At 40.0% G+C, this 24,282-nt stretch overlaps 1 protein-coding gene across 6 annotated transcripts in view; it reads right to left on the reverse strand.

The window, feature by feature from the left end:
• Positions 1-24,282, reverse strand: part of PCLO (piccolo presynaptic cytomatrix protein) — a 357,044-nt gene that overhangs the window by 46,813 nt on the left and 285,949 nt on the right. For all 6 annotated transcript variants that reach the window (XM_089685932.1, XM_089685920.1, XM_089685918.1 and 3 more), the window contains one exon: positions 21,189-21,314. In XM_089685932.1, coding sequence (XP_089542058.1) covers positions 21,189-21,314 — 126 coding nt within the window. The remainder of the gene's footprint in view (positions 1-21,188; positions 21,315-24,282) is intronic.

The following is a 24,282-nucleotide window of genomic DNA, read 5'->3' on the forward strand; positions in this document are numbered from 1 at the left end:
CATGATGGGAAAAGGTCCCGATCGCAAGGGGAGATTGGGACCTTTCCGGGAGCAATAGACATATGTGCTGGGAGTGCGCAGGGCAGCGCTCTCAGCACATATGTATTTTCTAATGGCACACAAATATGCGGCTGCTCGGCGTCAAGGCCCAGACGCCGAGAGGCCGCATATTTGCGTGTGCTTGGCATCAAGGGGTTAATGTGCACAAAGTGCAAAATCTCACATGCTTATTCTTTGATGGCAGGTACAATCCAACATGTTACAAGTCATGAGAGTGAATATTATGTTTTAATGCATGCTTTAAAGAGGCACTGTCACCTTGTCCATGCAGGGCAAAGTGACAGTGTCTCTGCAAATAACCCACCACCACAACCTCCTAATACTAATCTTACCAGTGCCCCCCCACCACTCGATCCACCTCAGCAGCTGTCCACAATACCTGGCATTTCCAGATATGAAGGAACATGTAACCTACTGTGTGAGACTACTTTGGTCTAGAAGCCAATATCTAGGCCTACAAACTATTATATGCTGGGTTAGTGATATCACTGCTCCTCCAGGTCACCAACACCATTCATGTTAGTGCCAGCTGCACAGGAGGAGCAGTGGGGGAGCACTGGTAAGGTGAATATGGGGGGGTTGGGGGGGCCTTTGTAGAGACCTGTTTTATTTTGTCCTGTTTAGACATAATGACAGTGTCTCTTTAATGCTTTTTTCACTATTGAAAACACTTGGTTATTGGAGTTATAGGATTATTCTAATCTTTTTAGGAAACAAAGTAATTGTATAAATAAGTCGCTGTACTAAATACATTATGTTTAGGTGGCTAAATATTTGACGTTATTTTGAGATGTCTAATATAAATTACTGCTTTAGGCAACAGTGCAGACATAAGCTAGGTGTACTTAAACAAAAGCTAAAAGGTGTATACAACATTTAGGTGATGCAATTATATTAAACAATTGAATCCTACAGATGTAGAATTATACAATCCACGAAACCCATAGTGCACCATGATATAGTGTATCTTCAGTATGTCTGAAGGAATGTGATTTCTTAAAGTAGCTTTTTTTCCACTTCTAAAATTTAAAGCATTGAACGGAAAATTCAGACTCAACACAAAGCTGCATGTAAATAATAGGCAGGTCTAAATAAATAATATTAGATTATTAGGAGTTCCATAAGAAGTATGCATTAGATTATCAAGAAATCTATAGTTAATTAGTAAAAATACAGATATAAACAGAAATAGTATAAATACAATTTAGAAAGCAGAATTGTCATCTTAAATTGTATTCATGTATGCTGCTTTAAGAAGGGATGTCACATTCTCAGTTTTCACACAGCAAGCTGAGATATTTCATAAGAGCACACAAGGAATGTCCACTGCAAAATAACACAATCATCACTTACAAAAACTAAAATGGATCTTCGTACATGTTTTGCCGTATTCCTGCGCTGTGGCATAACAAAATCCAAAAAATAGTATATTGATATCGTTGAATTAACCTGCGCCACCTGCTGCAAAATAACGTCATAAAACACAGGGTAGAGCCCGAAGTATAGTCTACATAACTATAAAAATTCGGAATCCATGAATCCAGATATATCCATAAATAAATATATTAAGAAAACAAACACAATATGAAAATACAGTTTTCTGGTGCAGAATGCAACATGGGTACACATACTTGCAACAAAACACACACATATTTGCACATGTATTAAAGTATACCTAAACTCCAAACTTTTTTTCATTTTGGATAGAGTAGGGTTAGTAGTTAAATCCTCTGGTTTTTTGCCATCTAAATCCCATTGGGGTGATTTCTCTTCACTTCCTGTCATACAGATACAACAGGAAGTGTGAAGAACTGGCTATCAAAAAGGATAGGAAACCGTACACCAGCAATCAGCCCAGTCATGAAATTTGGAGGATTGGCTTCAACTTGTCTCTTCCCAAGCCACACCCCTCTGACATTTTTTGCTCTCCCATGGGCTTAGTCCTTGAGTGAGTGAGAAGAAACCTCTCTAATGTGGAGGAAATCCCCTATTATACAGTTATCACAGGAACAAGTGCTCCCATTGGAAGATTTCCTTCTATTGCACTTCTGGTAACAACTCATAGTTTTTGGTTTTCCCGTCACTTTCAGTCCCTAAGACAGTGGTCATTAGGACAAATCAGGGCAAATAGAGAGTGTAAATCTCCCTAGAAATAAACCTGATAGGGTTACAGAAAATTAGGAAGGTTATTATCCTGTCATGCTGTAGCTAAGAAATACTTCAGTCAGACTCCTGGGCATATGTATAAAGTAGTGGATGTGACATTCACTGCAGAAGAAGGAATCAACATAATTATTTTTTTTTTCATTTTTGCACCAGAAAAATACACCTGCAGTGAATGTTTTGTGTTTCATAATTCAGTGCTTCATACATATAAGCCTTAGATTATCTGAATCGAATGAAGTAGCTAGAAAAAATCAGAAAATGTTCTGAAAATGTCAGCCAGGAGAAAGTTACATACAGTTATCAATAACATTAAAATATTTGGAAAGCACACTTTACCTAATAAATAACTCTACCCTGTTAGTTAAAAGAAAAATTTGTAATGTTCTTTTGCAAAACTCTAGACAATTGGTCAGAGTGGTCCGTTTTGAATACAGTGTCATTGGTTTTACTGAGGAAAAATGCATTAAATACTAGAAATTATGTCCAATTTTTGAAAATTGGAGTAAAGAAGACTGGAGCAAGCTATAAAAGAATAAATAACAGGTGAATCCTTTTTGTTTTTTATAACAAACTCCACGTTTGCACAATTTGTTTTATAAATGGAGAAGTAGGGCCAAAGCTCTTTTCTCTCTGGGGCCTTTGATACTGTTGACTCCTGCTCAAAAAAACTCCACTCTCTTGGCCTTCAAGACTCTGCTCTCTCCTGGTTCTCCTCCTACCTACCACAGCACTTCTTCAGTGTTACCTATAATTCTGTCTCCTCCTCTTCACTTCCTTTTTCTGTAGGGGTCCCCCAAGGTTCTGTCCCCTGACCCCATCTACGTTGATAAACTTCAATGGCTTCCAATATCATCTCTATGCTGATGATACCCAAATCTAAATCTCTACTCCTCACCTCAGTCTCCTCTCGCAACTTATTAACTGACATATCAGCATGGATATCACACCACTTCCTGAAACTCAATCTTTTCTAAAACTGCACTCATAATATTCCCTCCTTCCCATGCTGCTTCTCCAACTTCTCCATCAAGATCAACAATACGACTATCAGTCACTCCCCTCATGCCAGGGTACTAGGTGTAATCCTGGACTCTAACCTGTCCTTTCAGCCCCAAATCCAATCACTATCCAAATCTTGCAGACTTCATCTCTGTAACCTCTTTAAAATATGCCCCTTTTTAACCATTGAAACCACTAAGCAATTTATTCACTCCCTTGTTATCTCACAACTTTACTATTGTAACTCCCTCCTCATAAGCCTACCTCTTTGCAGGCTATTTCTTCTTCAATCTATCATGGATGTTGCTGCCAGATGCATCCACTATACCAACTGTTCAGTGTCTGCCACCCCTCTCTGAAAATCCCTCCACTGGCTTCCCATTGCCCAAGGGATACATTTCATTACATTAATAATAACATACAAAGCCATTTACAACTCTGTTCTAAGATACATCACTAATCTTGTCTCCAAATATTACCCAAACCATCCTCTGCACTCGTCCCAAAACCTCCTGCTTACTAACTCCCTTGTCTCCTCTTCTCATGCTTGTCTATAGGACTTCTCCATAGCCTCTCTCATCCTCTAGAGCTACCTACCTCAATATGTCTGGCTATCTCCAATTCTGTCCACTTTTAGGCAATCCCTGAGAACTCATCTCTTCAGGGAAGCCTATCTTGCCTTTAGCTAATAACCTGTCTTTTATTTCTCCCATCAGTTTACCCATCACAGTTATTACCTTTTGTTCCACCAGCCCTTCCCTATTAGATTGTAAGCTCCCAGGAGCAGGGCCCTCCTAACCTTTTGTTTTGAATTTGTATTCTTGCTGTATTGTCTCCCTTTATATTGTAGAGACCTGCACAAATGGTTGACACTATATAAATTCTGCATAATAATAACTTCTCCTGTAAGTCACAGGAGTTCACCTAGTTCTTTACTTGTGTGACCCAAAATCAGCCAACAGCAGTGCAGTCTCTGGAGGGATCATAACTTTAATGTTGGGATCCACCAAGATGCCTGACCAGCAGCTGGCTCAGCCTCTCAACATGCCACTGAGAACCTGAGCAAGCCATTTCTGCCCCCTCCACAGCACTCCAGTGAGTGCTGGAGGAGCAGAGCACAGAGCAGTGACTGAAAGTCTCAGCTCTGTGCTCAGAGTGGACCCAAGAACTGGGTGCTTAGTGGTCTTTGATTGCTCAGTTCTGGGGCTTAGAGGTGGAGGGGACAGGTGCGGAATGAGACCAATGCTTCATCCATTTAGGCGAGTATGTATGTTTATATTTTTTTAAATCTTTTACACTTTTAAAGTGTATTGAATCCATACCAATAAACAACTTTTATCTGCTCCCCAAAACACTGTGAAATGTCCTATTGAAAGTTTTTTATTATATCTGTTTAATCAGTGCAAAAAATATATGTCGATCATGTCAGAAATTCAAAGTTGACTTATGTCTTGTGCGCAATTTCTGTAATCTCCCACTGAGCAAGATTAGACCTCCTAGCTCCTATCTTGGGACTACAGAGTAGTTAACCTTTATGTTGTGTAAATGGAAAAGTGGAAGGGTATGAGTAGTTTATCAAAAGAAAACTGGGCAGGGCTGACAACAATCAGTCCACAAAAATACTATGTACTTTAAGCCCACAACAGGACTTAGGAGATAAGTGAATTTGCAGGAATGAAACATGAGGGAATGTGCATGTATTACATAAATGTGTTGCATGTTTGTTTTAAAAATACATAACATAATGACCAGTGTCCAAACCTAGTTCTAATTTGAGCATCAGAACTCATGACAGACGACCTCTAAATAAGGGCACCCACACACAACCCAGCCTATGCAAGTAATACATTACATTTTAACAGCACTTGAAATAACCACTCATGGATTGGTAATGTAGGGATTCCCTAGGAGAAGATAATAAGCACTTCTGACCACTGAAAACTCTTGCTATTGCACACACAGAAATTCCATTAAGGCTGTCCATTTACATCTAACCTAATTTTGGACCATTATGCTTCCTAATATAATGTGTCTGATGGAACTGCTTTGATGACCAGTGCAACCAATCAACTATTTTTCTATTTTTAGCAATTGCCAGAAATAGAAAGGGTACAAACTGACATGTTGGAGTGTGTTCCACAGACAGTTCTTCTTTAATCCAAGAGTCATATCACAGCATTTATATAATTTATTTTAGTTTGTAACAGAGAGGTGCAGAATAGTAGTTTAAAATTTAGTGATTTATAGTGATATTGCTTAGTATCTTAGTGTACCAAAACAATGTAGTGGAAAAATGTAGAACCAATGCAAAGCCTTCTGGCTTTATACTATAACCTCCAGCAGTCACATCTGGCCTAATGCAACATCCAAATTACTCAATATTATAGTGGAAGAAAATGTTTCTTTCTCATTGCCCCCCATTTTCCCACATATATTTTTATTAGTTCACTGCAATGTAAATATTATTTCTATATGTGTTCACAGAATTTAAAGATCCAGCTTGTCTACGTAACTGTGGAGGGATGAAGATACTCATGAATTCCATAGAGCAGCAATTTCAGCTTATTGTTGGCGGGTAACGATTTCACTCTCACCAGTCACACCAAAAAGTTAAGAGCTGGAGCTTTGTGGTCAATTACCGCATAGAAAAACATTAAGAAAATGTATTTACATTTCAATGTATTCGAAAATGAATTCTGGTAATGGGGATCACTGCAGAATTAACATTTAGTTGGTTTATAGTTTATCCTTTCCTTCCACTTTAAGTAACTGTAATTTTACAAACTTACATGTGACAGATTTACATTATGCCTCTTATACCCTTACTTACTTTGTGTTAACCTAACACTTTGGATATGCATAGGACTTCCATGATTAAGCACCATGGGCGTGGGTTTGGATGATGATAGCTGAGGCTGCTTTCACCTGTTTACTAATGGCTTTGCTAAGTGTGTGGTGTTTTTGACCTTTCTCTATGCATATCCACAGTATTTGAGGAGTTAAATGGATTCCTGTCCAGCCAGCACCCATTGCATGAAACACGAGATGGACTTACAGGAACTTGAGCGAAGACCTTAAAGTTTATGAGGTAACTTGACACTTTGGATTAAATGTCAAAGGACAAGACTAATCGAAAGTTTGACAGTTGATGCTTCGTTACCTACCTGGTCCTAAAAACTGTCTGTAAGCTTAGTAGTATGCCAATAATAAAAGTTATGTAAATAAAATCAGAGTTTTGACTCTGATACTGATATGCACTCAGTAGTTGAGAAATGATGTGGGTAGTCAGACAATTAAAAAGGCATCAACTGGTTATTTATTATAGGTGATTAAAGCATATGCCCAATTTAATCCAGAGTAATACTGTTCTGACCTTTACAAATCAGTATACAGCCAGACATTACTACCCCCCCTGTGCTTCTTACTGGTCCCACAATAGTTGATTGGTCTGACAAGCCAAACCTTCTGAAACAATGCTCTATGTACTGAGGAATCAAGTCAACTATACATTCTGCATCATATCAAAGTCTGTTTGAAGAGCATGTGAGTCCACCTGCCCAAAATTTTAAAAAGAAAGGGATCTTTTAACAAGATAATGATCTGAAGCACACTAGGGAATCCACCAAGGCATGTCTAAAGTCTTAATTTGAATACCATTGTGATTTTAAAAACCAGCTCTCTCTACAACTAACCATACAGTATCTCTCAAGCAATTCCCCAAAGACTCTCTGCTCTGCAATCCAGTGTTGGACCTTTCTGGGCTGAATGACACTCAGCAACTTTTCACCCACTTCCTGGGAGCCCAGGACATCACAAAAGCACCCTGAAGCCATCCTTGATTTACAAAAGAATAAGAATTAAACAGTGAAGGTAATGCTGTGGCACCAGTCTCTGCGGCATTCAGGAACTACCCAACACCAGAGGAATATGTGTAGAAAGAGGACCTTGACAACATGCAACCAAACCAGTGACCACTAGACAAAGATACATTTAGAGATATTAAAAAAGTGATTTAACTGATGCTAAAAGGTGGAGTAGGAGAAAAAGAAAATGGGAGGAGGCCCCAAACTGGAGTTGGGGTTTCCCTGAACACTGACTATTTGCAAAAAGCATAATACTTTCTGTATTTTTTTGTGCTTAAGTGTGCTTTTTAAGTAGCTTTTTGTTTTTGTTCTTATTAATTTCATAGCCTCAAATTTTTAAAAAGATATTTAAAGTTTATCCACTTTAGATCTAGTGATGTACCTGTACGTTGCTGGGGTTTGAGCTGTTATACCTGTAGCAGTTTTTAGAACCAACGATGGGCTCTCTTGTGATAGCAATCCTAACTAGTTGCTTGATTGCTATTACAAGCAGCGAGAGGGGACATTCCCCCTCCTGTCACCATCCGTGGCTTTTCTGGGATCTCCTGTCCTACTGGATCGACTTTATTCGGCTCTATGATATAGTAACCTGGAAGCGATGACCTTACATCACTTACGGTGTACTGAGAAATTAACGGTACGTTTTTTAAAAAAGAAAAGCATTTATTCACACTAATCTTGGTGTGATTAAATGCTTTTAAGGGTAGAGGAGGGATTTGGGGTCTTATTGACTCTCCATAAAGGTTACCTGTCACATGCATATTGCTGTCACAAGGGATGTTTACAGCAATAAAAGTGATACAAAAATTTTCAGGTGACAGCTTACAAATTAAAAAAAAAAAAAATATTCCAGAGCCCCTGTGCTTGCGCGCAAAGGTGAATGCATGTGTCTCGGTCCTGATTCCAGCAACAGACCTCCTCTGTAAAAATAAAGTGGTAACCAATAAAGCCTTTTAAAGCATTGACTATGGATAGTAAAATTTATGCTGCTTGTTGTTATTGCATGGGCAAGAACGATTTCAAAGAATGACATGTTTGGTATCTATTTACTTGGCATAACATCACCTTTTACATTTTACAAAAAAAATGAGTTATGTATTATGTTTTTTTACATTACAATTCAAAAAAGTGTATTTTTTCCCTTCAAAAATTGTGTTTGAAAAACCGCTGTGGAAATGCCATGTGAGGTAAAAATAGCAAAACCCACCAATTTATTCTCTAGGGCCTCTGCTTTAAAAATACATAATGTTTGGGGGTTATAAGAAATTTTCTAGCAAAAAACACAGACTGTTATAAAAAGTAAACAAAATAGTAAAGTAAACCAAAGTTCCAGAGGCCGGACTGGGTGTCTTTAGAGGCCCAGGCTTGTACCCCACTACCTATAAAATTGTTGCTTTGTCTTCCTTCCAAATATTGCAAAGCCCTTTTGAGCCCAATCCTTTCACATTCAATAAATGTATGGGTCTCTTCTTGCAAAAGGTGGCCCCTTTGCTCCCCCCACATCCTGTTTCCCCTCTTTTTAATAACTCCTTGTTCCCCTGGGCCTACAATCTCACCAGTTCTGATAGGGGATAGACAAGGGATTATATCAGATAGGCCAACTCTTTGATCATAAAGGCATACGTCCTTCCTTATACTTTGTGCAGCATTTATCCACCCTCTGAAAGTTTTCATCTACAACAGATTCTACATTACTTACGCTCTCTTCAAAAACTGACCTTGCAACACAAATGGTGTCTGAGAATAGATGTTTGCGAGCCACCTTGTAACAAGAGTGCATTTCAATACTGTACAAACTATTTGTTGCCCCATCCTTCAAGATGTCCTATCATCCGGTGTGAGAGAAAGTGTCAGGAATGGACTGGCCAGCAATGGTGGGACTCACCTGCCTTATGGGCTGCAGTACCAGGGCTGGCCAGCGGGTGCTCCCAGCAATCAGAGACTCAACCTTGCAGCCAGCGAAACACCTGAAACTGCTTATACTGGTGTATTTAAGGGATGGCCAGACCTGCAGACTCTGCCTTGGTGTGTGTTTCTCCTGGGCCCTGTATCCTGTTCCTGCTCCCTGTTCCTGTTCTTGTCTGATTCATTGCTGACCCTGCTCTGATCCCTGGCTTTGTCTGACCATTCTCTTGCTCCTGATCCCTGGCTTTGTCTGACCATTCTCCTGCTCCTGATCCCTGGCTTTGTCTGACCATTCTCCTGCTCCTGATCCCTGGCTTTGTCTGACCATTCTCCTGCTCCTGATCCCTGGCTTTGTCTGACCATTCTCCTGCTCCTGATCCCTGGCTTTGTCTGACCAGTCTCCTGCTCCTGATCCCTGGCTTTGTCTGACCATTCTCCTGCTTAACCCCATACGTTCTGACCTCCTGTTGATAATCCTGGCCTGCCTGACGACGCTTGCATTGTATGTACTGTTATCTGTGGGTGGTTTGGTTTGGTTCGTTTGGACTGTGTATGTTTTAGTATTGCACTGTGTTTATGTATTGTTAGTGTTAATAAATTATATTTATAACATATCTGAAGCCTGCGTTTCCCTGCGTCAGTCACATACCTCTGGTCACACCCTGGAGCCCTGACATTACACCAAGGCCAATCCTGACCAGAAGTGGCTGCACAGGGAAGCCATCTTGGTTTGTTGATGGGAAAGATGGATCTTGATGAGGTTGTGTATTTATATCTGCTAGTGTTTGATGACAGAGAGTATGCTTATCAAACTCTGAAGGAGTATCCCCGGGATGAACTGCTAGAATGTATACGGCTCGCTCATGTTCTAGTAGATCAGGGCACAGAATTCTCTGAGGTGCAGCCATTGATTCAGATTTGTGCGGAGTTGGTTTCATCTGGTACCCCCGAATGCAGGGATGAATTTTTGCCGCCATTTAGTGCCGACCAGGTAGAGTACCTGGTATGGTTATTAGAGGATGATGTGGATTGCTTCTTGGAGCATTATGCTGCATGTTCACCACAGGTATTAAGGGATTGTATAAACGCAGTGCAGTCTTTGGTCAGACAGGCTTTGTGTAAGCTCAGCTTTGTTCAACCCATACTGCAGACATGGACAGATTTGTTGCACCCAGCCTCAGTCAGCCTACAAAAGCCCAGTCCTGCTTCTAATCTATTTCCTCAAAGCTCTATTCCTGCATTCCCAACAGCTCCTCCTGCCCTGCTATCTACCGCATGTCAGTACCCTGTTCCCACTCGCTGCACCTATCCTGCCTTTAACCCTGTAAAAAAGCCCTCTGTAGCAACTGTTCCCTCTCCTGTTCCATCCTCCAGCTCTTCTCTGTCTCCAGCTGCTCCATTCGTTTGCAGACCTGCGTTTACTTGCAGTGCTCCAGTAGTTAAAACCAGAAAAAAGCGAAAATTCTTTCTAACCAATACCATCCTGCCAGTATCCAAACCGATGAGCCTGCCGTCTGAGAACCTGCCTTCCGTGGTTCAGCCTGGTGCCTCGGCACCCGCACTTCAGCCTGATGCCTGTACCCAGCCTGATGCCTGTACCCAGCCTGATGCCTCTCTTCAGCCTGATGCCTCTCTTCAGCCTGATGCCTCTACTCAGCCTGATGCCTCTACTCAGCCTGATGCCTCCACTCAGCCTGATGCCTCCACTCAGCCTGATGCCTCTACCCAGCATGATGAACTGATCCAGCCTGATGATCCTATTAGGCCAGTTGACTCGATGCCCGCTGTTGATCCAGATGATCCGGTACCTGATCCGGTGCCCGCTGTCATGCCAAGTGACTCAGAGCCCGCTGTCGTACCTGGTGACTCGGTGCCCACTGCCTTGCCAGATGACGCGGTGCCCGCTGGCGAGCCAAATGACCTGATGCCTGGTGACCCAGTGCCCGCTGTCATACCTGGTGACCCGATGCCCGCTGTCGAGCCAGACGATCCAATGCCTGGTGACCCGGTGCCCACTGCCTTGCCAGATGACGTGGTGCCCGCTGGCAAGCCAAATGACCTGATGCCTGGTGACCCAGTGCCCGCTGTCATACCTGGTGACCCGATGCCCGCTGTCGAGCCAGACAATCCGGTACCTGATGACCTGGTGCCCGCTGTCGTGCCAATTGACTCAGAGCCCACTGTCGTGCCTGGTGACTTGGTGCCCACTGTCTTGCCAGATGACGCGGTGCCCGCTGTTGAGCCAAATGACCTGATGCCTGGTGACCCGATGCCCGCTGTCCAGCCAGACGATCCAATGTCTGACCCAGTGCCCGCGGTCATACCAGTTGACTCGGAGCCCACTGCCTTGCCAGATGACGCGGTGCCCGCTGTTGAGCCAAATGAACTGATGCCTGGTGACCCGATGCCCGCTGTCCAGCCAGACGATCCAATGTCTGACCCAGTGCCCGCGGTCATGCCAGTTGACTCGGAGCCCACTGCCTTGCCAGATGACGCGGTGCCCGCTGTCGAGCCAAATGACCTGTATCCTGTTCCTGCTCCCTGTTCCTGTTCCTGTCTGATTCGTTGCTGACCCTGCTCTGATCCCTGGCTTTGTCTGACCATTCTCCTGCTCCTGATCCCTGGCTTTGTCTGACCATTCTCCTGCTCCTGATCCCTGGCTTTGTCTGACCATTCTCCTGCTCCTGATCCCTGGCTTTGTCTGACCATTCTCCTGCTCCTGATCCCTGGCTTTGTCTGACCATTCTCCTGCTCCTGATCCCTGGCTTTGTCTGATCCCTGCTCCTGATCCCTGGCTTTGTCTGACCAGTCTCCTGCTCCTGATCCCTGGCTTTGTCTGACCATTCTCCTGCTTAACCCCATACGTTCTGACCTCCTGTTGATAATCCCGGCCTGCCTGACGACGCTTGCATTGTATGTACTGTTATCTGTGGGTGGTTTGGTTTGGTTCGTTTGCACTGTGTATGTTTTAGTATTGCACTGCGTTTATGTATTGTTAGTGTTAATAAATTATATTTATAACATATCTGAAGCCTGCGTTTCCCTGCGTCAGTCACATACCTCTGGCCACACCCTGAAGCCCTGACAGAAAGATCTTAACATGAGCCCTGATGACACAGATTGGCAAACCTGGACTGTCCTTATTCATAAGGGTACTATGAATGCTGCACTGGTTGAGTCGGGTTTTAAGGTTTACTCTAGATGGTATTTAGTACTGTAACCTCTCAAAACTGTTTCCAGGTTCTTCATCCTCTTGCTCTGGGGGCTGTGGGCAGGTAGGAACGGCCCTACATATTTGGTGGACTTGTCCTACGGTTAAATGTTTCTGGTGACGTGTCCACTCCTTCATATATTCAGTTATGTTAATCAATATTATTAGGCACGCTTGGATTGTACCATTGAACATGCCAGTGAATAATATCCAGGGACATACACAGACCCTAATTTACTTTATGTTTTTAGCAGCCAAGATAGCCATTGCAATATCTTGGAAAAGCTCAGTTGTCGACTTTGTTTTGCTGAAATGCAAATTGACTTGGCTTATACTTAATAAAAAGATTGTGAGCATCTTAAAGCATTAGCATGCACTTTTCAAGAAGATTTGGAAGCCCTGGCTTTTTTTTTTACAGGTTCCAGATGTTTCATGATGGCTGGATACATGGTTGAATGTGGGCTCCTAGATGGACAAGACTACTACTTCTTCTCTTTTACTTCTCTCTCTTCCTCTCCCTTTTCCTTTTTCTCTCCCTCTCCTCTTCTCTTTTTCCTTTTTCTACTGCATAATGTGTAGTTCTCTTGATACTCCTGTTTGTTGGATGGATTCCTTCCCTTTAGGAAAGTCTACTATTGGTAATCTTTGGGAGCAGCTTCCCTGATTGGGGCCTGGCTTTATGGATAGTTGCCCCTGCCAGCTTACTTTATCTTCTTAACATGTCTCTTGTTGATCAGTTTCTGCTGGCAGGAGACAGTCGTATACACTCAACTTACTGCGTGATAACTCTGGGGTGCTTTCTTTCTCTAGTTTGCCCAACTGTATTTCTGGGTTGTGATGGAGGTATACACTGATATTGCTGTTGGATTTGTATCCTGTAATTTTCTATGCCTTTTTTTGAAAAATCAATAAAAATGATTGAAAAAGAAAAAGTACCAGAAAAAGCTTGGTCTTCAAGTGGACAGAAATTTTAGACATCTGTACCTTTTTTGGATATGAAACAATGATTTGGATATATAATTATATTTTAGAATAATATAATAAATATACAATACTATCTTTTAATGTATGTTTTTGTTTATTGGCCTAACTAGATGATCTTTTGATAAGAACCAAATACTTAAACAAAAACACAGTACATGTAGATGAGAAATCCCTTCACCATATGAATTACATTATTTTACTAATATATGACACACATTTCAAGTTCTCTCATTATTTTGGAAGTGTCTAGTGAATGCCACCAAATAGAACTGCTAAAATGTCAGAAGGTAATGAGTCATATTCTATTTGTATCTTCACACCCATTACTCACTAGAGAAATTTCTGCAGCCTTTCTATCATACTGGCATAAGCTAACCAAAACTTAAGCCATTATGAGAAAATGCATTGCACAGCTAAAAACATTAAAAGAAAAATAATTTTGGTAAGCAGTGGCATGCCTACTCTGCTGCATTGAGTGCAAAGTCAGGCCTACAGTATTTGAAGCCCAACACTAGCCTAATCGTTATTGTTTTGCTTGGGTAAATTGGGAAATAATTAGAACTGTTTTCAGGTGTTCATTGTTGTCTCTTTGGATGAGAGTCCCCTTCTTTCCTTTGCCAGTGCCAAAGACTCGGAAGGGCAGGAAGTGATGGGAAATATCTGAAATAGGAACACAGAGAAAACCCCCTTTGTATGGAGATGGTTTGGAACCCCTGTGGGGTTTTGATTACCATTTGTAGCTTACCTGTCCTGGTAACTCAAATTCTCCTAATATCTTGTCTTAGTGTCAGGGAAACAGGAAGTGAGAAAATCTCTTAATCTCTGTGATCAAGCTTGTATTGGGTGAAATGTTAGAGAGGAGCATTCCTAGGCAGGGCTGCGGTGTGTGCTTGCCTGGCTTTAATAAAGTGGATGTGATATGACATCATCGGTGTCACAGACTGCAATAAAACCTGACAGGTGTCATACCCCTTCTCCATTCTGTAAACCCTACAAATTTGCCTGTATTTGGGCTTTAATATTAGTCTCTGACCATCTCGTGTACCATGCCTGCAGTCTCCAACAACCTTTTGTATTATGTCTACAGTATCTGACCATCTCCTGTACCATGTCTGCAGTCTCTGACCAGCTCTTGTATTTGGTCCCCAGTCTCTGACCATCTTCTGTGTCATGTTTGCCATCTCTGACTATCTCTTGTATTGTGTTTGCTGTTTCTGACCATCTCTTGCATTATGTCTGCAGTCTCTGACCATCTTCTGTACCATGTCTGCAGTCCCCAAAATCTCTTGTAATATGCCATAGTCCTTCATTATATACTGTTGTGTTTTTTGATGATAGTGGGGCCCAAACTTCAGTCCTCCACCCATTTCAACACTCACCACCATGAGTCAATCACTGCTTGCAGGAAGCAAGATACCATGGCATACGTAGTCATTAAAAATTGAAAATAATCAGTAGAGGAGAATTTTTAAAGCATGCAGGGAATCCAGGAAGTTGTAGAAAGAGATGGCCAGCAGACAGGCAGAACTCACATCATGAAAGGACATTTTTGAAGTAAGCTTATAATAGATTGTTAAAAATAAGTATTGTTTGTATTGATATGACAATGCTGCCATTACAAAATGAAAGTGTATGCTGTGAATATAGATTTCCTTTAAATGTGCTGATTTTCTATTAGGCTCTGATGTAAATTATTGCATACCCCCCCCCCCCCCCCCCCCTTACTATACATTCATGTGGTGGCTGCATTTGCTTTCTTTTTTTAGGCTTTTTTCCTTCTGTTTTTACCTGGTGATCTGGCCAGCAACACACCTCCTGTATTAGGGCTCATGTACACTGCAGCTGATAAACTCACGTTTAGGAGCTGTTTAGTGTTTTTTTCAGCAGCCCCTGAACTCACCCTAATGTTTTCCTTTGTGTCCATGGACACATCTTCATTTACAGTCATTTACAGGCAGTTGAGTTTACAGTCTTTTTTTTACACAACAAACTTGCATTCAGACGTCGATTTTTATCAGCGTTTCAAACGTAAAATGCTTGTAAACATGGCTAAACGTGTCTAAACGTGGCAAATTGCATTTATAAGCTTTTGCGTTTTAATTTTTTTTTAACTCTTCCAGTCCCAAATTCTGTCCAGAGCTTTTTTATCATGAAAACTGTAGGCAAAGAGTTTTCAAGGTGCTCAGATGGACAAAACACTTAACACAGGATGTTCCTACCAACTTTGTCACACATTGTAATGACCAATTCACACCTCAGACCTCTCCCACCCTTGGAAACAAAAGATACAAATTCCTCATGAAGACCCCCTGCCAGGTGCCAGGTGACCTTAATGACTCACTCCAGCAGACACCTTCCCACTCTTAGAAACAAAAGAAATGTTAATGAGCAACTCACTCCTAATTATCTCAACACATACTGCTGTGTCTGCTTCTACTGTGTGTATTTCTCTGAAACAGTCTGAAATAGTTAATAATTTACCACTTTTCAGTGCATTCTGGGCATATGTGAGGTTCTCCTGTGCTTATCTTTAAAAAACGCTTCTAAACGTAAACGTGCATAAACGTGCATAAACGAGTTGTGCAAACGTGGCTAAACCTACATTTTCCAGCAGTCAGTTTCTATCGTTCTGAAATGTCTCATGTACATGGGGCTTTAGAGTGCCATCAATCTAGATGAAGGAGCAAGAGGGACACCTTTGGACAGTAGCTTGGTTAATATGGGAGTGGGGAGTGTTATCTGCACTAGCTGATTTAAATGCATTCACAAACTGAAGACAAGCTCCAGCTAATACTTTTTAATCAGTTAAAGCAAGCAGTTTTTTTTTCCTTTTTTTAACATAAATAAATAAAAGATAATCATTGTAAGAACCCTGGTCACTGGTAAATGGATTGTCTCAATCATCTAACTGCTACATCTGCATGGCAGCTTGTTCTATTGAGAAACAACACACTTACTGGCAGGACCGCCAGGTGAAAATAAAATGAAGAAAGCCTAAAAAGAAAACTATAGCAGCCATCACATCTATGAATCGGTAAGCTGCAATATAATGATTGCTTTTGGATTTAATACTGCTTTAAACAACGGAACATTACTGTCTATACACCATGTTTGTGGAAGAGATATAGAAGAGCAGGCAAGCAGTAAGTAGATTTTTGATCACACAAAACAGAGACAAGTTTCTAGAGATCAGCAAACTTTGATATCTCTTTTCACTTTTCAGAAGACATTACAGCTTTAATTCTTTTTCCCTGTGGAACTTTATTCAGAAATGCTTTATTTAAACCCTATACCTTGATTTAAAATAAAGGTGCAGTTCACTGTGAAAATTATAGAAAACTTTAAAGAGTATCTATAAGCAAAACTTTTTTTGTTTGTTTTGGATAGAAAGGGGAAAGATTGGAACCTCTGTCAGGTTTTATTGCCATTCAGGGGTGGACTGACCATTTGGAAACTTATGCACTGCCCGAGGGCCCGGGGTCAGTAGGGGGCCCCATGAGATGCCCCTGGTACCTATTTCATAGCCTTTTTTGTTTGGGCAAGGACACAGGGGCTCCATGATCCCCTATTGCCCGGGGGCCCCATGAGTTGTCAGTTCGCCCCTGTTGCTGTTGCTGAGATAATTGCTTTATTGCTGGGATTTCTACAATCTCTGCACAATCTTCTTTGAACTTACCAAACCTACTGTATGTAATATGAGGACAAATATAAACAACCAATTCAATTTGTATTCAATGTACAGGGCTTCACATCACATAGCTAGTGATAGATCTAAAGGAGATTGTACATTTAGAATGTTTAATGAATGCTTAGCTTAACACAACACAGACAGAATGCTAATTAGGTAGGGTAAATGCTAAAAACTCTTTTTATTGCTGTCTGTTTCTCTTTTACCGAATTTCTCTCACTTTCTGTCTGGTAAAAAATTGTCCCCAGAAAATTAGGGAAATCTGCCTTCATCAGAGCTCTAGATAGCATTAAAACCTGACAGGGTTCTAACCTTTCATCGTTCTATCCAAATATAAAAATGGAAAGTTTTATGTAAAGTTTCACTTAAAAACTGAAGTTTAGTTAAAATATATTATTTTCTCTTTAGCTCTAGTTACATTACTTACATGTAATGAAGTAGTGTATGCTGAAAAATGTGCAGGTTGATGGATTCTGCAGAAAATCTTCCTGCTGCTGAACTTCTAGTACTGTGAAGGTCAACATTTTCTTGTCTCCAGCTGCACTGAAGATGATCTAATGGAACATTCCCCCTCCTGTCCTCTACTCCACTCTGAAAAGTTTTTTCACTGATAACACTGCCTGTAACATGACCTGTAAATGGTGGAGAAAAACCTGTGGCTGATCAGACTCTCCCTCCTTCTCAGATCATATTACAGGCAGTGTAATCAGTGAAAGAATGTTTCTTAATGGAGAAGAGGGCAGAAGGGGGAGTGTCACTATTGGATCATCTTTAGTGCAGCTGCATCTGGAGCTCAGAAGTGGTTAACCCCCACAGTGCTGAAACTACAGCAGTAGGAAGAGGACAGGGCAACTCTACAGTGAAGATTTCTACAGAATCTAGCAGCCTGTCTGCACATCATGAGATATACATCATTACAGGTAAGTAATATAACTATAGCTGTAGATAACAGATGTTTTTTTAACTAAAAGTCAGCTTTAATCTTTTGCTTTTTCCTTATTAACAAAACAATTTACAGTATATGTATTATAATGCTGCTTTCCCTATTTTTTGCAAGGCTACTTCATGTGGAATATATCTCATGCACATTTTGGCACCATTCTTGATTATTGATGCTCTTCCAAATCAACTGTTAAAGACGTTGCAGCAAACACATCCTCTAGCTCTTGGACCATGTTTAGGTGTTGACTACTATATGAATCTACTATGCTTTTTTATTAAATGCTTCTGAAAGGCCAGACAAGTAAGGGAAATTGGTATGTCTTCTTGGAAACTTAGCTGTCATCAACATTACAATTTACCATAGTTTCAGACAACAAAAAACCACTGGACCACCTGTTGGCAACACTGTGGTCTCCAGAGCTGAAAGGTTTAGTTCTGGTGGCTACCAGCGGGTGTCTTCAAGCAGCCAGCAGATCCCAGTAATTAGGCTCCACCTGATGCTGCCTGCTGGGAAGATATATACCCCCCCCCCCCCCAATTTTCATCAGTGCTTCAGTGTTTTGCCTGTTAGCCATATACCTGTTTGCTGATTATTTTGATCACTGTTTTATCCTGCATCTTGCATTGAGTCCCCTGTATCCTATTACCCAGTCTTTGCTCCCCTTGTTCCCAGTACCAGTCCTGGTCATGCCCTGTTGTGTCAGCTTTCTTTAATTTTTATGTAGTGTATTATAATTAGGTTGTTGGTTTGGTTTTGCTTCACTGTCACATTTATTTTTCACTTTTTCTTTGATAACGGTCTGTTGGATTGGTGCTGTGTGCTTAAATAAACTTTATTTTAATTTTACTAAATACAGATACATTGAACTGGTCATCCCTGTTGTCACTGGATATTTGCACTCTACATCCCTTACACACAAGTAGAGAACTTGATCGATACAGTGTGCACTGGAGACACATGACTTTGGATGGTTGGAAACTAAGGGGTTGATTTACTAAAACTGAAGATTGAAAAATCTGGTGCAGCGCTACCTAGAAACCAATCAGCTTTCAGGTTTTTTTGACCAAGCTTTATTGAACAAGCTGAAGTTAGAAGCTGTCTGGCTACCATGTACAACTGCACCAGATTGTGCACTCTCCAGTTACCGTTGTGCTCAAAAGTTTGCATGCCCTTGCAGAAATTGTGCAATCTTGGCATTGATATTGAAAATATGACTGATCATGCCAAAAAATATCTTTTATTGAAGGATGATGATCATATGAAGCCATTTATTATCAAATGGCTCAGTATCTAGCCTAGTTTCACGTAAGAGCTAACAAACTCATTGACTATTTATACACTAATTGCAATTTAAAAAGCCACAGATGTGGGACATTAACCTCTAATTGGCATTTTAACCCGTGTCTGTCACCTTGTGTGTCTGTAGCAAGGCCAAACATTCCAGGGTATGTAAACTTTTGATCATGGCCATTTGGGTGATTTCTGTTATTATGATTTAAAAAGGAGCCAAGCAACTATTTGATAATAAATGGCTTCATATGATCATCATCCTTCAATAAAAGATATTTTTTGGCATGATCAGTCATATTTTCAATATCAATGCCAAGATTGCACAATTTCTGCCAGGGTATGCAAACCTTTGAGCACAACTGTATAGTTATTCAATTGTTACTGAAAGTGTTTCAATTCAAGTGGGTTATAAACCCCTGACAGATCCTAATACAGATAAGGATTCTAATGTGCTCAACAACTCAGTTGTTGAACACCTGAGCTCAATAGACAGTACTGTATCTCTGCATCATCATCTACATCACAGGAAACAGAAAAGATGGGGGGGGCACATGAAATCTATGCATGTACAAAATGTACATACAAACACATTCTCTAACCACTTCAATACCAGGCACTTTTACCCCCCTCTTGCCCAGGCCAATTTTCAGGTTTCAGCGCTATTGCACTTTGAATGACAATTGCGTGGTCATGCAACACTGTACCCAAGTTAAATTTTTATAATTTTTTTCACACAAATAAAGCCTTGTTTTGTTGGTATTTAATCACCACTGGGTTTTTAATTTTTTGCCAACTTAATGAAAAAAGACCAACATTTTTGAAAAACAAATGAGTTTGTCTTCATACATTTAGTCCAAAATGTATTCTGCTACATTTCTTTGGTGAAAATAACCTAAATCAGTGTTTATTATTTAGTATGCAGGAAAGTTATAGAATCCACCAACTACTTATATATATACAAAAATTGATCAATCCTGATGTACTGATTTCTCGAGGCCCAAAAATGTCAGGACAGTACAGATATCCCCCAAAAAACCCTTTTTGGAAAGTAGTATAATATAATTTTTTGGAAAATGAAGAGATGAAAAAAAAGAAAAAAGAAATGCTATTTATTTTTTACATACTATCACCAGTGCATTACAGCATCATCATATAACTGATGTGGCAGTGATCAGGAACACTGACTGGTGACAGTACGAGAAAATAAAATATTTTTTTCAATTTTTTCTCTTTTTTTACTGCATTTTTTAACACACTGTGACCAGAGCAATATAATGTTACCATAGTACTCTGGGGAAGTGATCAGGATTTAATTTTTTTACACATTATGATTGCTTATAGCAGTGAATTTCCCTGCTATAAGCCAGCATTTTTACTTAATGAAATATATTGATTCAGTATGTATTGTTGTGTTTAGCTGTGATTGGCCACAGCTCTTCACATGGTACAGATGGGCTGTGATTGGCCCTGTCTGTACCATGTGATCACTGTGACCAATCACAGCTAGCAACACAATTGTACATAATGAATGGCATGAATCAAAGCCATTCATTTTTTAAAGTTGTCATGTGATCTGCTGATTGGTCACATGGTACCAGAGTCGGGGACCCAGCCAATAACAATGCAGCCGCACATCTGTGCACAAGTTGTGTTTCAGAAGGACGTCATATGACGTCCACCCAGAATGACGAAAGTCCCGCATTTCATAGTCATTTCATAGACTTCCTATGAAAGTCATTTCATAGGCCAAGTGGGAAGTTGTTAAAAAAATATATAGATATATACACACATTGCAATCAACTTTTCATAATTAACTAAAGAACTAAAGTTACAGAGTACATTTATCCTTAAGTGATGCTCAGGTTTATGTTAAAAATTACCAAAACAGAATGTTACTTAAAAAGTTTTTTAAATAGATAAAGTACACTACAAGTTTTATAATACAAAAATACCCACATCCGTGTGTTGTTTGACCATTTGTCTGAACATTTAAAAAAAGTTTTTTGCATTTATGGAAAAAATGTGTACACTTTTATAGTATAAAGCTACAAATACCTGACAAAACAAATATATTCTTACCTTCACTGAGTCTGCCTGTCTGTTCAGCACTTCCACCTGGTAGAATCTTGGCAATGTATGCTCCAATTTCTCCTTGACTTCCTGGTATCTCTTTCCCACCAATAACTCTTATTCCAAACCCATTTCCTAATTGATCAAAACATGAAATCACCTGTGATTTCTTACCAGCTGATAAGTAATCATAATTAAAATGAAAGTAACAAAAATGAAAATCTCTAATAACTATATTTAATTATATGGCATATACTAGAATATCTTCTGTTTTTGTCATACAAACTAGTATTTCAAAATAAACATTTACTTTTCTGAATTTGTCAATAATCTTGCCAGCAGTGAAAAGAAAGAAATTAATTATGAAAATGAATACATTCAAAATGTAAATTCACAGCAAAATAAACACTGTTTTCATTTAGAGCATTTTACTTTCATTGATCATGGTATAGTGCAAAAGGGAGGCCATTTAAAACAGACCAAAACACAGCTATATTTAAAATAACTTGAAGATGGCAATAAAATAGATATTACATTTTAAGATTAAGATTGCAATACAATAAAAAAAAGGTTTTACATGCACATTATTGGAAGATAAATTCAGCACAATTTCACTTAGCTTAGTGAATGAGGTGAAGTTGTTCTGATTTCGATCATGCATTTAGTTTTCCTTGCACAGAAAAATGTACTTTGCAATATATATACTGATCAGCAGGGGCGGACTGACCATTTGGAAACTCGGGCACTGTCCGAGGGCCCGGGGTCAGTAGGGGGCCCCATGAGATGCCCCTGGTACCTTTTTCATAGGCTTTTTTGAGTTTGGGCAAGGACACAGGGGCCCAATGATCCCCTTTTGACTGGGGGCCCCATGAGTTGTCAGTCCGCCCCTGCTGATCAGCCATAACTTTATAGCCTGAGAGGATAAGTGAATAACATTGATTATCTCTTTACAATTGGATCTGAAAATTGGTGGGATATATTAGGCAACAAGTAAACATGTTGTCCATGAAGATGATATGTTGAAAGCAAAAAAAATGGGCATTGTAGTTTGCTGTGTATGGGGCTGTATAGCTTCAGACCAGTCAGGGTGCCCATGCTGACCTGTGTCCACAACCAAAAGCACCTACCATGGGCATGTGAGCGTCAGACCTGGACCAGTCATCAGCCCTGGACTGATGAATCATATTTTCTTTTACCTTGTAGATGGCTGGGTGCATGTGTGTCTCTTACCGGGGGAAGAGATGGCACCAGGATGCAATATGGGAAGAAGGCAAGCCAGTGGAGGCAGTGTGATGCTTTAGGTAATGTTCTGCTGGGAAACCTTGGTCTTGCCATTCCTGTAGGTGTTACTTTGACATGTACCACCAACCAAAACATTGTTGGTGACTAAGTACACCCAATTATGGAAAATGTATTCCCTGATGGTAGAGACCTCTTTCAGAAGGATAATGCACCCGGCTACATTGTAAAAATGGTTCAAGAATGGTTTGAGGAACACAAGAATGAGTTTGAGGTGTTAATTCGGTATTCACATTTTCCAGATCTCAATTCAAAAAAGAATCTGTGAGATGTGCTGGAAAAACAAGTCCGATCCATGAAGGCCCCACCTTGAAACTTACGGAACGTATAAAATCTGCTACTGATGATTTGGTGATAGATATCACAGCATAAATTTTCAGGTCTAGTGGCATCCATGCCTCAATGGGAGAGGGCTGTTATGTCAGCAAAAGGAGCTGTTTTGGAAGCAAAAAGGGGACCTACTCATAGGTGGTTATAAAGTTATGGTTGATTGGTGTATATACATACATATACATGGAAATACTTCAGAAGTTATAATTTATGCTAAAAATAAACTCCTGTGTCAAAACACACGCAACGGCCAATCAAAAATAAACTTTAATTTGTTTCAGCACTCTAAGCTAGATGGTATTTGTCCTGGTATTACAAATAATTATGTGGTAGCTTAGTCCCGTTTATACCTTCCAGTGTTTGGACAGAAAATAAATCTTAGCTTTGTCTCTTGATTTTAATTACCTTGGATCACATATACAAAAAAAATTGTGTATTTATAACCTATAATTTGTTCAGTACATTGCATGTTTATGAGCAGCAGTTTATACTAATTAGACAAAGTAATTATTTATGATGTTGCCACAATGTAACAGGTGCTAAATATCTCATCCATGGTGGATCTGCCTCTGGGTGGGGGATAGAACATCAAAACACATTTTAAATATTTATATTTCCAGGATCACCAGGTGTTTTTTCTTATTGAGAACTGCGAAATGAACAGTGAAATGTCAAAGAATTCATTTGTACATGTTCATTACTACCTTGCCTAAATGTCACCATTATATTGTTCAACTTTCCTGAAAACATTTGTCACCTTAGAAAATCTTTTATTTCAGTAAGTCAATTTTTTGGATTAACAAAGTCATAAATGAAAAACAGAGTTGTAACTGGGGCTGGTCATATACTGGCAGACCTCTTATCAGATTTGACAAGAGAGTAGAAATGTATTATCTTACCAGTAAATTTCAAGCTGATTCTTATAACTTCCTTCTGATTCCTAAATGGTAAACATTCATTTCCATGTGAAAATGGAAATGCAATCAGAGTCAAAGTTTTCTTTTTCATACTGAAAAATCTATTTAATCAACAGATCATCACTAATGATGCCAAGACCAAGATAATTAGCAGTGAAAATCATTCTGTGCACGTCTGAATGATACCTATTCCTACTTCCCCTCCAAGCCAATGCTAATCAAGCTTAGTGGCACACTGATGTAATACATTTTTTGGTCATTCTTGTTTAGTTTTTACTTGCAAACACCTGTTATGCCCTTTTGTGTATGCAACATAATATACAGTGACTGAAGCAGCAATGTAACTTTATAGGCTCTCTGTGAATCTGTATCTTGTGACATCATAAGGAATAAAAATGTGCATTCAAATTCCAACTAATTATTCCATCTCATCAGTGGAGAAGAGCAAATATGGCCATCCAAATCCTCAAAATTGGGGGTCTAACTTTAACCTCATTTGAAATTCAGTATTAAGATGTCTTAGCAGCCATTGCTCTCAGTAACACTTCTGTCTCCCT

This window comes from Staurois parvus, unplaced genomic scaffold (genome assembly GCF_062004578.1).
Source record: "Staurois parvus isolate SC_StPar_1 unplaced genomic scaffold, SC_StPar_1.0 ptg000019l, whole genome shotgun sequence".
NCBI lineage: Eukaryota > Metazoa > Chordata > Amphibia > Anura > Ranidae > Staurois > Staurois parvus.